The sequence below is a fragment of the Cupressus sempervirens genome, chromosome 4 (genome assembly GCF_028749045.1).
Source record: "Cupressus sempervirens isolate cs-2001-9-10 chromosome 4, ASM2874904v1, whole genome shotgun sequence".
Lineage (NCBI taxonomy): Eukaryota > Viridiplantae > Streptophyta > Pinopsida > Cupressales > Cupressaceae > Cupressus > Cupressus sempervirens.
In genome coordinates this window covers 582,658,406-582,671,904 of record NC_143121.1, presented here as the reverse complement: position 1 = coordinate 582,671,904, position 13,499 = coordinate 582,658,406, and the positions used below count along the sequence as shown (strand labels likewise).

General features: G+C 34.3%; 1 protein-coding gene across 3 annotated transcripts in view; it reads left to right on the top strand.

Annotated features, from left to right (window-relative positions):
* LOC149562541 (DNA-binding protein) overlaps positions 1 to 13,499 on the top strand; it is a 173,859-nt gene that overhangs the window by 150,303 nt on the left and 10,057 nt on the right. For all 3 annotated transcript variants that reach the window (XM_089826022.1, XM_089826021.1, XM_089826024.1), the window contains exons 11-13: positions 938 to 1,144; positions 1,258 to 1,361; positions 3,635 to 3,779. In XM_089826022.1, the coding sequence (XP_089682148.1) occupies positions 938 to 1,144; positions 1,258 to 1,361; positions 3,635 to 3,779 (456 nt within the window). The remainder of the gene's footprint in view (positions 1 to 937; positions 1,145 to 1,257; positions 1,362 to 3,634; positions 3,780 to 13,499) is intronic.

The following is a 13,499-nucleotide window of genomic DNA, read 5'->3' as shown; positions in this document are numbered from 1 at the left end:
AATATTGAAGGCTTTTTCAATCTTTCTAGGCTATAATATATTTGATGAGAGAGCAATATTTCCTAAGGGCAGTGGATTCTATTCAGCCAGGCAAGGAATTGTGAATTTGTATTTCTGGGCGGGCCAAAGCCAGCCACACATTATAGAGAAATTGGAATTTATCCATTGAACTTTACTCTGTATCCTCATCATCTTGAGGTTGCCACAATCATTGAGGCTATCTCTATTTTGCATTGTTACATGTCAGGGGTTTCGTAAAGGAAAGGATCCTTTGAGAGGAGCATAGGCTCAATCAGAAAATATGATGTCAGACTTCAATATTCATCCAGTTAAGTGTGGTACAGTTGCAAAGTCTCATGTCTTCTTCTTGGCACACTAATTCAGTTGGGAGTTGTAATTCAAGTTCTTATACTCATTCCAAAAGTTTGTAATATTTAGTGTATTTGTGTTATGAGCTGAGTTTATCATGCAATAAGTACAGAAGCAGATGCATTCCTTTATTATTAAGCATTGAGCAAGTTTTCCCAAGTAATTCTTGTGAACTGGAAGCACAGCGAGCTTGTAAACAACAGTCAGTTATATTGGCCCATGCAAATCTGAAACTGGATATTTAATCCTGTAAGTGAACTGTTTGACAAAATGTGTTCAGAAATTGATAAATATGAATGTTATCTTCATGCAAAATGTTCAATCAATTACTGGGACAGTGAGCTTGTGATTTGTGTTGAAAGTTTGCATCAATTGTAGTAAGGGATCTTACCGAGTGCAATCATCTAATGTCAGATATTAGTTTGGAAAATGTATATGACAGTAATGCTTTCTTTGAATAATATTTCCTACAGAACTGGTGGCTTGATTTTTGTATTTGACATGTTAAAGTTTATAAAATTATATCCATGCTATGAATGAGAAATTAGCTGTTCCTCCTTTTTGGCAGGGATCAAGATGCATACTTGCAGGAGACCATCTCCAACTTCCTCCGACCGTGCAAAGTGTTGACGCAGAGAAAAAAGGTCTGGGAAGAACACTCTTTGCACGGCTTGCAGATTTGTATGGCAGTGAAGTAATGGCCATGCTTACTGTTCAATATCGTATGCATCACCTTATCATGAATTGGTCATCAAAAGAACTATATAATAGTAAGGTATCATTGTTCCTTTTATGGTTTAATTTGAAGCAAGTTTCTTAAAAATATTTAGTTTCTTCACAGGCCTGGGTTTCAAGTGGTATTTAAAATTAATTGGGTGTCATTTGCAGATTGAAGCACATTTAAGTGTTGCTGCTCACACTCTAAATGATCTTGATGGTGTGCAGAAAACATCTTCAACAGAACCTACCCTCATTTTGATAGACATAGCTGGGTCTCTTTCTTCCTCTCTATTTATATCTTTCTCTTTTTCCAATTAGGGAAGATGATAGAGTCATGGTTTCCAGTTAGTCAAAACATTTTGAACCTCTTGCATTCACCTTGCAGTTCCAATTTCTGTAATGCTATTTGTGCATTGTCTTACGACCAAGATATCACTTCAAAAGTTAACAATATCCTGTAACTTTAGATACAGTTTTCCGTAAAGGCCTTAGCAGGCGAAACAATGTTCACTGCACAGAGTATGGTGGTTCTATCCAGTTTAAAGAAATATATTTTGTTGTGTGCAAGTACTGTTACAATTTTCCTATCACTCTTTTTGTTTTGTGAGTTGAATACAGAAAATGATGTAGTCAGGTAAATATTGAAGTTTATCTGCACTTTATTTTCCATTTTTGGTGATCATTCCATACTTTAACTTAGCACAGCCATAGTTATATGATAAAGAACATCAACTACTATTTCAGCTTCAGTTTTGGTGTTGAATTCTGTTCAGAAATACTGCTGAACCTTTGTTACTCTTTGCAAGCTCATACTCACTTCCATTTTTCCCAGTACCATTCATCTAGAAAGGAAAATGGCATTTGAGTAATTTGGGTTTGCCTTGAAAACTACTACTCTGTTCAGAAGAACTTCAATAAAATTTGAAGAGCAATCAATTCCTCTGCCATCAGAATCAGCATACCAAGCTCAAAACCCTTCGTCATTTGACAGGCTTTCTCTAATGACATATGAACCTAGTGATAAGCCAGCCATTTACAGGGTTACGGGGAGACTCGTATCCCCCCAGGAGACACGTCTTGGAGACTTTTTGCATCTCTAGAGACCTCAAAAAAGGTTGGAGACTTCATGACGTAGTTTCCTGGAGTCTCTGAGTCCGCAAATCCAAAAAAGGAAGTCTCCTGATAAAAAAAATAAATGTAAAAATATAATATTAAATTACTTTATGTATTTTGGCCCTCATTTTAATGTTGTAAAGTGCAAAAATTAAAACCAATGACAATTTAAATGATTTGATCATTTAAATCATTTTAATATTTTATTTAATCACTTAAAAAAATTAGAAACACTTTTAAATTTTTTAATTTTTATTCCAAAATCCAACCCAACCAGTAATAATTAGAAATATTTAAAATTTCATTTAGATAATAATATTAAATCCAACATGGAGAGTAATGATTTTTCGGGGAGCATGATAGCCGAAGACCTTGAGATGGATGATCACAACCTTGTGGAGTAGATGATAATATCATCATCATACTAGATACTAGATAGATATCTGATTATTGTTTACAGTATTAAGTTTTTTCATATTTGTTTGTGTATCTGTGATTTAGCATCAAACTATATTTTTTTGAATTTAAAATTTGAATATGTAATAATAATCTCAGCGATTATTAATCTGATATGATGATGATCATATGTGATATTCAGAAATCAGTAATGACTATGACATACAATAATGTGATTATATGAGTTTTGAACTATTTGACTCTATATTAATGTGACCATACTATTAGCATTTACTTTAGTCTTTTAGTTTTACAGTTTTACTATTTTGTATTTAGAATTAGACTCTTAAACTATTAAAAAAACTTGCTATCTCCAAGTACCCGTCTTCTATTTTTGAAAAATAGCCTTATAGGTACCATTACTAGTACCGAACACCTCCAAGTCTCCCAGTCTCTCGGTAACCTTGGTGATTTATGTCAGAAAGTTATAATCACCTTGATGAGAACTGTACAACAGTTTGACTAAAATTGCCCAGAATTTCATACATAGTATTTCCACCTACTATAACATTCTCACTTATTATGATCCCATATAATTTTTAGTGTTCTAATTTCTTGCCTCTCTGTAATAATTCAGAGGTTGGCAAGCAGACCATGGAGTATTTTCTTGTGAGCTTTAAATTGTAGTTCAATGTGCAGATTTTTCCTCACCATTACTGGGACTTGTAAGGTCCGCAACTCTAATTATCCGGCCAAGTGTTAGTGCAGCATTTGTAAGGGATCTCATAACTGCATATTTCTCTTGATGGTTCAACAATTTTTATATATGATTGTTCCTGACTAATGCATTGACTATAACTTACGATGACCATTAATAGTAAAAGTATCATTATAAATCTCTTTGATACTTGGTAACCTCTAGAGTTGACTCTTGAGGATTTTAAGATCTACTTATTTATTACTGTATTTTCAAATGTAGTTGCAATTCAGTATATGAAGATGGATGTTATTGAGACTAACCATAATATTGCTTCAGTTGTGATATGGAGGAGAAAAAAGATGACGAGGACAGCACAATGAATGAAGGTGAGGCCACAGTGGCCTTAGTGCATGCGAAAAAACTTGTGGATAGTGGGGTTAGTTCTTCTGGTATTGGCATCATTACGCCTTATGCTGCACAGGTATGTTCTATCTGGCTTTGTCTATGTTCCAGTGTTTAATTAAAAGAAGAAATGTAGCAGGTAGGATATTTTGTATAACTTATCTTGAAATATTAAAAGGTCTAGCATCTCTCTTAGTGGAAACAAAGACCAATAAATTTGAAATGCAACTGGTTTTATGCATCTCCAAGAACAGTTCACTGTAGATTTGCCCATGGTATCAAATACTCTTGTGCACTATTCTTTAAAAATCTAATAGATTAAATTCAAGGATAAACAATTTTCAAAATCATTATTGTAAATAACACAAACTGCACAATGTTTTTCTATAGTTTCTATGCCCTCATTCCATCCTAAGGAAAACAACATAATCATGTATCTTTCATATGACTTCTCAATCAACTTTCTATTATATATCCTATAACTGTTATAATTTAAATATGATGAATGCCATAAAGGAAAGTTTGACAAAGAAAGAAGATACCTCTTCTAATCCTTCATGTTAGTCCAATTCTCTTAACTGCTTCTCAACAGTTGGCCATATCTGGCCAATTTATTATCATTCTGTAAGTGAATTCAGGTTGATTATGCAAAGTGGCCAACTTGTTTATTGATGGAAACAAATAAGATAACTTCAGTTGGTGCCCATTTTTGGGAAGTACATTTTAAATTAAATAAAACACATGTAATCTGGTGAACCCCCTAGATGCAAGTCCCCACCTTGGGCAAATTATTTAAAGATAATTAAAAATATATTTATTTTGTAACTCTGCTGGCCAACCTAGTTGAGGAGGTGACTGTTGGTGAAGAGCCAATTTGGGAGGTATAAATAAGAGATCTTTGAGATTCGTTTCAAAAGAAATTATTAAATATCCTTCTGATTTCTTTAAGAGCAGATCTGGACATACTTGAGAGCATATTTATGAGTAAAAATCAGGCATTCTTCGAGTATATATAGAGCATATTTGTTTTAGATTTATGAGCACTTACAAAATATTATATTGCAGATCTGAGTGGGAACATTATTGCATATTTGAGACCAAATCTTTAAGCCAGATTTTGTTGAACTTGTGAGCAGTTACTGGAAATGATCTAGGGCAGATCCTAGACGAGGTTACAAACAAATTATTATATCCCATTTTGAAGGTTGGTGCCTTTGATTTTGGAAGATTTGGATGTTGGTTCCTCTCACTCAAAGATTGGAGTCTCTTATTGGATCAATGCAAAATAACGAGAATCTGAATCAGATTGGAATCCGCAAGGCAAAATTGAATCACAAATCGACCATGAATCGGATTCAAATTGGCCACGAATCGACAAATTAAAAGAACCCTTGAAATTTAGAGATTTTAACAATTTAAAACTTATTTCATGCACCCTTTATTGAATATAACTTAAAACACACTATATCACCATCAAATATAAGCTCACATACATAAACATGGAACATAAATGATAAATCCATCACATATGTAACTATGTTACACGTAAAATTTAAATTGTAGCTAAAGTAAATAGAAATCGTAGGATCATAATGAGTCAAATCATATAATGTATGTATGATGAAGATCCATAAGATATCAAATCATAAATGTATGTAAGATGATGATCCATGAAATGTATGTTTATCAATATGTGTAAACAAAACGAAAAAACAAGGCTCTAGCTTAAGCCTCATCATCATCCTCAAACTTGGCCGCAACCTTAGTTTCTCTATCTACTTGGTCAACACACTCACGGTCTACCTCTGTGAAGACTAGATCTATAGCCTCAGTGAGCCACTCTGATTCTAGATCAATCTCTTCCAGAATGATCGAAAATGAGTCAGTGCCCAAAATCTGTCTGATCCTAAGACAGAGGTAGTAATGAACAAAGATAAGATCATTCAACCTCTGCATAGATAACCTATTTCTCCTCTTCGAGTTGATTTTCTTGAACTTGGACCAACTGCGCTCACATCTATAAGTGTTGCTTGGCTGACTTAGAATACATATGGGAATTTTCTGAAGTTTTGGGGTTGTGGGCCCAAACATTTGCCTCCATCTATTTGAAATAAGGGAAAACAAAAACAATAAGTCTCAGTTACAACTTTAAAATTACAAAATTAAAAATTAAAATGCACAACTTATAAGCCATAAATGTAAGATTCAAGAATATATTATTTTTATCTGGCTATATTGTTGTCTGGGCATCTATGACCAACATGCTAGAGAAAATTGGCCCTTCTTTATTATTAAATTTGTCTATCTCAATGGATGTAGTTGCACTATCCTCATCACTACTCAACCTTTGGATCACTGTATATAGGTTGATTAGAACCTCCTCATCCACTATGAAGTTAGGACGGAAACGAAATGCATGGATGGGTCATTGTAGCTGATTCTGCCATCTCCTATCAATGATCTCCCAAATAGGGGCATACTTCTCCTGCACTCCTACATACTAGGCTCTAATGGCCTCCTTGGCCCTATCCATGCCCTCATATATGTAGCCCATAGAGTGCTTCTCCCTATCAGCAGTTCGTAGGAGAGATATGAGGGGCTCAGTGACCTGCATATAATGAAAAAAAAAAAAAACACATTTGAGTCAAAACTTAAACATAAAAATAAAAGTAAAACTTAATCATTAAACAATTAAATTATAAATACTAAATGTTAAATTGTAAGAAATTTACCTCAAGGATTTTTTTAGCAGGTTTCCAAAAACCATCCTCATCAAAGATTCAATTCGCCACATCTACCCCTATAGTGGTCGTAGAATAGGAAGATGTAGTCCACTCCCACCCCACAAACACACTCCGTAATTCTGCCCTTGATGTCAACAAGGACTGCAGTGTGATGAAATTTGTGGAAAACCTCGAGCTAACTCCCTTTCTCCTGTGTAGTGCCTCATTTTGTTAAGGACAAATGCATGATTATAGATAAACTTGCATATATATTTTTTGCCCTTTCTAGGCATGATTTGACCCACTTAAGCTTGCCAATTTCCTCCAAAATGAGGTCAAGGCAACATGCTGCACAAGGAGAAGAAAATATGGTGGGGTGCCTCTCCATCAAAAGTTTACCTACAACAATTTAAATTAATTAGAAATTTAAACATGTTAGGAAACTTAGAATTAGAAAAAAGTTCAAAAATCAAATAAATTTATTTTCAAAACTTCAAAAGTTAAAAGTTTACCTGCAGCAACATAACTTGCTGCATTATCTGTCACCACTTGCACCACATTTTTTCCTCCACCTCTGTTGTGACTTCTTCAATAACCTCACATAAGTATGTGGCATTTTTGATATGAGCGAAAGTATCAATGAATTTGAGGAACATGGTATATCCTACAAAACAATAAGTTATCATGAATCATCAACAAATTGGCAATCAACAAATCAAAATTTAAATTATTCAACCACGATTCACAATTCACAATGCATGTAGGAAAGTAGAATGATCAATCACCTCCACAGGAAACAAGAAAACTGAGGAGTGTTATATTCTTCTTACTCGTCCAACCATTAGTCATGATGGTGCAACTCTTTTTGGTCCACTCCTTTCGGTGGTCCTCAAGCTCAACCTTCATATCCTCTACCGTTTCATCTAAGAGGTATCCACTCAACTCAGCCTTAGTTGGAGCTTTAAACCCCAGGCCACAAACAACAACTGCATCTATCATATTTTGCCAATAAGGAGCCCTATTACAAATAGATTATGATTAGAAATTTAGATGGCAAACCATTATGGAAATTGTATCTATGATTAATTAGTGGATCATTAGACAAGTAGATATAATTATTTTACTTTAACATGAAAAAAACAAATAAAAAAGATTCAATTACCTAGCTGCAATAAATGGAATGTTGCAAAAGTACTAAAATTTGCAAGTTTCTTTTCTGGCAGCATCATGAATCTCCTTATTCAAACCCATGCCCTTAAGCGTGAGTTGTGAGCCAAGAGTAGTGCTGGGCACAAAGTAACTATCTAATATGTTCGTCTGCACTCTAGGCTGCAATAAGTTGGACTCAATCTCACTATAAGAATGACTAGTACTAGCATCAGCAGTAGCACGAGCACTAGCACTGGGACGAAAAGGAGGCCTAAAAGAACCCTCTCCAACACAATCTACGCATGCGGATCTCAATGCATGTACAAGAGCATGGGAGCCAATCGCTCTTAACCCTTCAAGTTGCCTTTTCTTATTTAATTTCTCTTGTTCATAATTTTCTGATGCCACTAAACAAGTGCATTGTGCCTCAACAGTTTGTCGAGTGCAAATTGTAATATCATGTCCAAGTATAGCAACAATGTGCTATTCGAAGCTATAAATGCTCCCAAAATTTATATGTTTACAAAACATACATTTTGTTTGAAATTTTGTTCTTCCAAGAAAATTTTCGATATATTTCCAACATTCATCTTTTTTACCCATTGTGGAAAATGAAAGTTAAAGGCTACTGCAATAAGAAAATTTTAGTTAAAACCTCAAAGTTTCAAACTAATAAAGAAAACAGCAAAGCCTACTTTGCGATTTAGTAAAACTAAAGAAATCAAGATTTGCAAATGAAAACTAAAAAACTTAACAAAAAATGAATAATACACTAACATGCAAAAAAAATCAACACTTACCTCTTGCAAATGTGTTGAGGAGTGTTGCTATTGACTCTTTAATGCTCCCAATGCAATCTTATGGCCTCCCTAAATGGATTTTTGATCTCTTTGCTGCTTTTCCTTCTTGTTGGTTTCAAACCTGTGGTTTTTCTTTTCTCTTCTTCTCTCTCACTTTTCCTCTCTTCTACTCATGCTAAACAATTGGAAGGCCCTTTAGGGTAAAAACAAAGAGGAAAGGTTAAAAAACATTAAAAAAAGATGTGTTTTTATTAAAATATGACGACTTTTTGTCTACCTGCGCAGCCAATTTTTTGTGATTCAAGAAGGTAATTTTAACAATTTTTTGCATGAATCGCTGAATCGGCGATTCATTCAATTCATGGCGATGAAATCACCAATTTGGTTATCCGGTTCAAAATATCAGGAAACAAGAATCGATTGCCAAACCAACAATTTCATGGTGTTTCTTAGTACTATAGATCAGTGTCTGGTGACAAGAGGATTAGTATTCCTTGTGGGTTGGTGCCTACGAAGCTTGCGAGAAGATATATGTATATGTATATGTGTACTATAGGGAAATAGGGTTAACTAGCTAATGCACGCAAACTAGAAAACAAAACCCATTTCCACAATAATTATGCCAAAGGAGAGTAATCCAATTGACTTAAGAGATAGGGCACAAAATGTATTGAATTTGTCGGATCGCTACAAATGTAGTTGTATTGCCTTCTTGGTATATACTTTCCAAGGACAAGGATCTTATATTTATATAGAGAAAGAATCAAGAATAGTCATGTCCCTCCATGGGACATGACTATTCATTAACATATATATACACACACGCACACACATATTAATCATTGTAATAATTTCTCTAATGATTATATATAAATATTATAATACCTCACATAATAATATATATTATATCTCATATATATATAATATAAATAATATATAGCTGCACTTTAGTCTCATAGATTTTCCAACTGAAGCTACCAAACATCAACAATCCCTCTTAGCTAGGGAGGATAAATTTTAAAGATATATTTGATTAGAAGATATCCACCATTTTGATATCATATTTGATATCATGATTATTGGTCTTCCAAAATATCAACACATGATATCCACTAAGCTCTCAAATAAGGTTTGATATCACATTTGATATCATGAGTGTTGGTCTTCCAAAATATCAACACATGATATTCACTAAATTCTCAAATAAGGTTTGATATCACGCCTGATATCATGAGTATTGGTCTTCCAAAATGTCAACATATGATATTTACCAAATACTCTTTGAGTAATGACCTTCCAAAGTGTCAAGATGCAAGATATTCACCAAGTATTGTGAGTAATGGCCTCTAGAACATCAAGTCATGTGATATTCACCAAGTATTCTGTGTAATGGCCTCGAGAACATCAATTTGCATAACATTCATAGTATACTCAAAATGTTTATAAGGTATGTGCACACGCATTCTCATAATGTGTACCGTATGAACATCTACCATGCAAAGTATAATCTATCATGATCTACATAGATATCATTAAATATCCATCATAATAGAAAATTAAGTTATTGTAAGATCGTCACTTTTCAATAACTTCTACAAATACAAGTGATAATCATTTGGAAGTTGTCACTTCGACATGATGTACACAAAGGGTAGGTCCATTAAATCATGCAGTCACACACATGATATCAAAAGTTTACATGAAGTCAAAAACTCCCTCTTATTTTGATATGATCAAGATCTTCAAAGATCAACTAAAACATATCCTCTATCCGCTCCTTCAGAGGGATGTGTTAGACTCCCCTCAAAATATCAATCTTTTGAGCTCCTTTACTTTTGAAGAAGTGTTAGACTCCCTCTAAATATAAATCATCTGAGCTCTTCATCCAGAATTTTCAGACTTCCAGTCAATCTCCCTTTTCTTGTAGCAACATGCCTAGAGGAAAAGATCAATGCACATCTAGCTCTTATAGGACGTAGAAATAAGGGAGAGAATACTTTAATACTCAAGGATAATAAATAGTTTTGCATAATTATATAAGATCATTTCAATAAAATATAGATAAAATCTAATTTAAATATATGCTTTGAACATATATACACATATTCAATTCTCAGTATAAACATTTAACCTATATTTTGAACATATTATTTGATGATAATATCAAAAGAATTTAAATCTCACATATCATTATATTTAAATAACATATTTACCTTCTGAGAATCAGGTACCACTTCATAACGTGGCTTGCAAAATCACCTCCACCACTTTTGTGGTAACCACACGAGTGTCTTAAAGAGAAACTAAAAACGTTTATTATTAAATGGAAATATGCCTTTACCAAATGTGTCTCTAGCGGCCTTGATATTATCACCACAAAATTCTTCCCTGTACACTAGTGCCATGCTCTCTAGTACTCTTATGTTCAACCCTATATTTTCATTAATAAAAAATCTCACCTAATCTATTAGATATGTGTGCAATTGCTTACCTGTCACCATAATGTATTATATGAGGTTGGGAAAGATAAGAACATTCCTCTAAAGGCATTGAAGCAAATTTTGAACACCAAATTATGACATGCTTCATCTTGGTTTAGGCCAAATTGCTGCTCCATTGCCTCCAATGTCTCTTTGTCATATGTCCAGAAGAAATTCAGACTTGTTTGCAATCTCCACACACAAGCAATAGTGGGAGAGGGACTTGCATGGATTTTGACCTCCTCTGAAATCTTGGGAAGCATGCCTATGCTTGCAATAGGAGTGTGTTGGTGCCCAGTTCACTTCTGAACATAAGATGGCCCATTCATTTCTATGTTAGAAATAGGAAATACTAAGAGAGGGCGGAGGGGAAGCGGGGAGGGTGTGAATCAGTATTTCACAAACTTTTGCCCAACTATGGATATCGTTTATAATCTTAAAACATGCACATGTGAATAAACTAAAAAGTAAACATCATAGTGAAACAATGCAACTCATAATACCATTATTTGTTAACTAGGGAAACCTTGGCCAAGGGAAAACCCAAGTGAGGATGGTACCCACAGAATGATCCGCTAATCAAAAGTATCTTGTGAAAGATATTGACCCTGTTAGGAGTCTATTACATCCATATAGTGTCCCGGTCCTTGTTAGAGGAGTAGGCCTTGTTAAAAGCCTCAACCCTATTAGGAGTTTTTATTACAATTACAAAATGTATGCAAGATGAGCCCACTTCCCAAACATGCAATATACAATGATACATATATACAATACATACAAGATATAGATACAATAACCTCTTGCCAATGTCGACATCTTCATTATATGATTTGACCTTAGTAGCTCACTGTACAATCTTCACATGTACTACCTCTTACTGCTCTTAACATCAAAGTCGCATCACAAAACAATAACATCTCAATGTCATCAACATCACACAACTTTGAATCCAAAGATCTTTCCTTTATACCAAGTTCTAATGTTCCGTTGGCCTTCATGTTTCACGTGTCCCAAAATGCAAAAGTGACCTTTGTTCACTTAGGGTTAACATCTAGGATGTCGTCCCTAATTAGTTAAGTAATTGTTTTGCTAAACAAAACAATTCCTTAACATAGAATACCTCTGCTCTTAACTTCGTCTTGTTCTACCTGTGCATACCTGTTGTCGCTAAATCATCCATATATCTATTAGTACTGCTCTTCAAGACTCGTGCACTTGGGTACAGAATCCTAGCACTGTACTTTCATTGGGTATTAGTGCATGTGCCAAAAATTTGTGTGTGAACTGCGCTAATCGAAACTGTCTGTGCTGACAGATGAACTCTGTGATACTTAGACAATTTTCATAAATAACTTATTTAAAACAAAACTTCATGATCTGCTTACTTAATATAGAATATATGTTTCCATAAATGACAACTCTAGACTATCTACCTAGCCAAATTGCCAACAATCTCCTCCTTTGACATTGATGGCAACATATGAGAAAATTGCCTAAGTCTCAAAAGCTCAAAATTCAAAATTTGTGAAGTTTTTCACATGTTCATTACAAAATTTGAAAATGTGGATCATTTTCTATTCATACTATCTTTACATCCTTATATCTCCTAATTACAATATGCATACTACTCTCCCTTCAATTATAGTCTACCTTGTATCTCCTTATACAATATACAATTTTCCATACAACAACTCCTCCTTTGACATCAATGACAAAGGTGAGTCAAAAGTATATACAAGTTAAAATTTGAATCTACCTTCATTCTTCATATTGATGAGTTATTTAGCTATGGAATACAATCAGCAAAACTGCTTTTTAAGCTGACCAAACCCTTATTCCATGCACGTTTGACTGAATCTGAGACTATGATGAGTGTGCTCAGTCCATAGGATGCCAACTCTGGTGCTTGGAAGTCTGGATAAGTAAAATTTTCATATGATATTTTTTCCTTCAAGCAATCATCCAACTGTTTCTGAACTGTATCTATCTTCAATTTCAGATGTTCTCTCAATAAAGAAAATCTTTGCAGTATCTGGTCCTTAGATTCTTCCAACAATCTGTGCTCATCCCATATTTTGCTGATTCTCTGTACCAAGTTGATCACTTGAGAATCTACATTCATTATTTCTTTTACCATATCTTTTAGCTCATTTTCCTTTTCTTTGATCTTGGTGATGAAGGTCCGAAGATAGTTATGTGACGAAGCACATTTCTCATAAAGTTATTGTCCTTCATGTACACATCTCAATTCTTTAATGGAAGTGTCTAGGTTAGCTAAGTCATTTTTGACATTTTGGCATACCTTTTTAAACATGTTTGCATCATGCTCAGCTTGAGCTTTAACTGTAGCTGCTTCAATCATAGTCTTATAGTGATTATCAATTTCATCTAAAACTTTTGCTGGCTTCTTTTGAGGGTTACCCTTACTGATCTGAATATTCATCAGGCTCTCCATTTTTCCAGCCATCTTCTCAAGAATCTTTTGAGTTCCTTTTATCCCTTTGCTCTTCTCAACAATTCTACTGGTGGCCAATGCAGACAACTGATTGAGCATTTCTATTTCAGGGTCTTCTGTTGCTGCCAGTGGTGTTCCACTCATCATGCGTGCAATCAAAGACTCTAATGGTGATTTAGATGAACTAGGTGT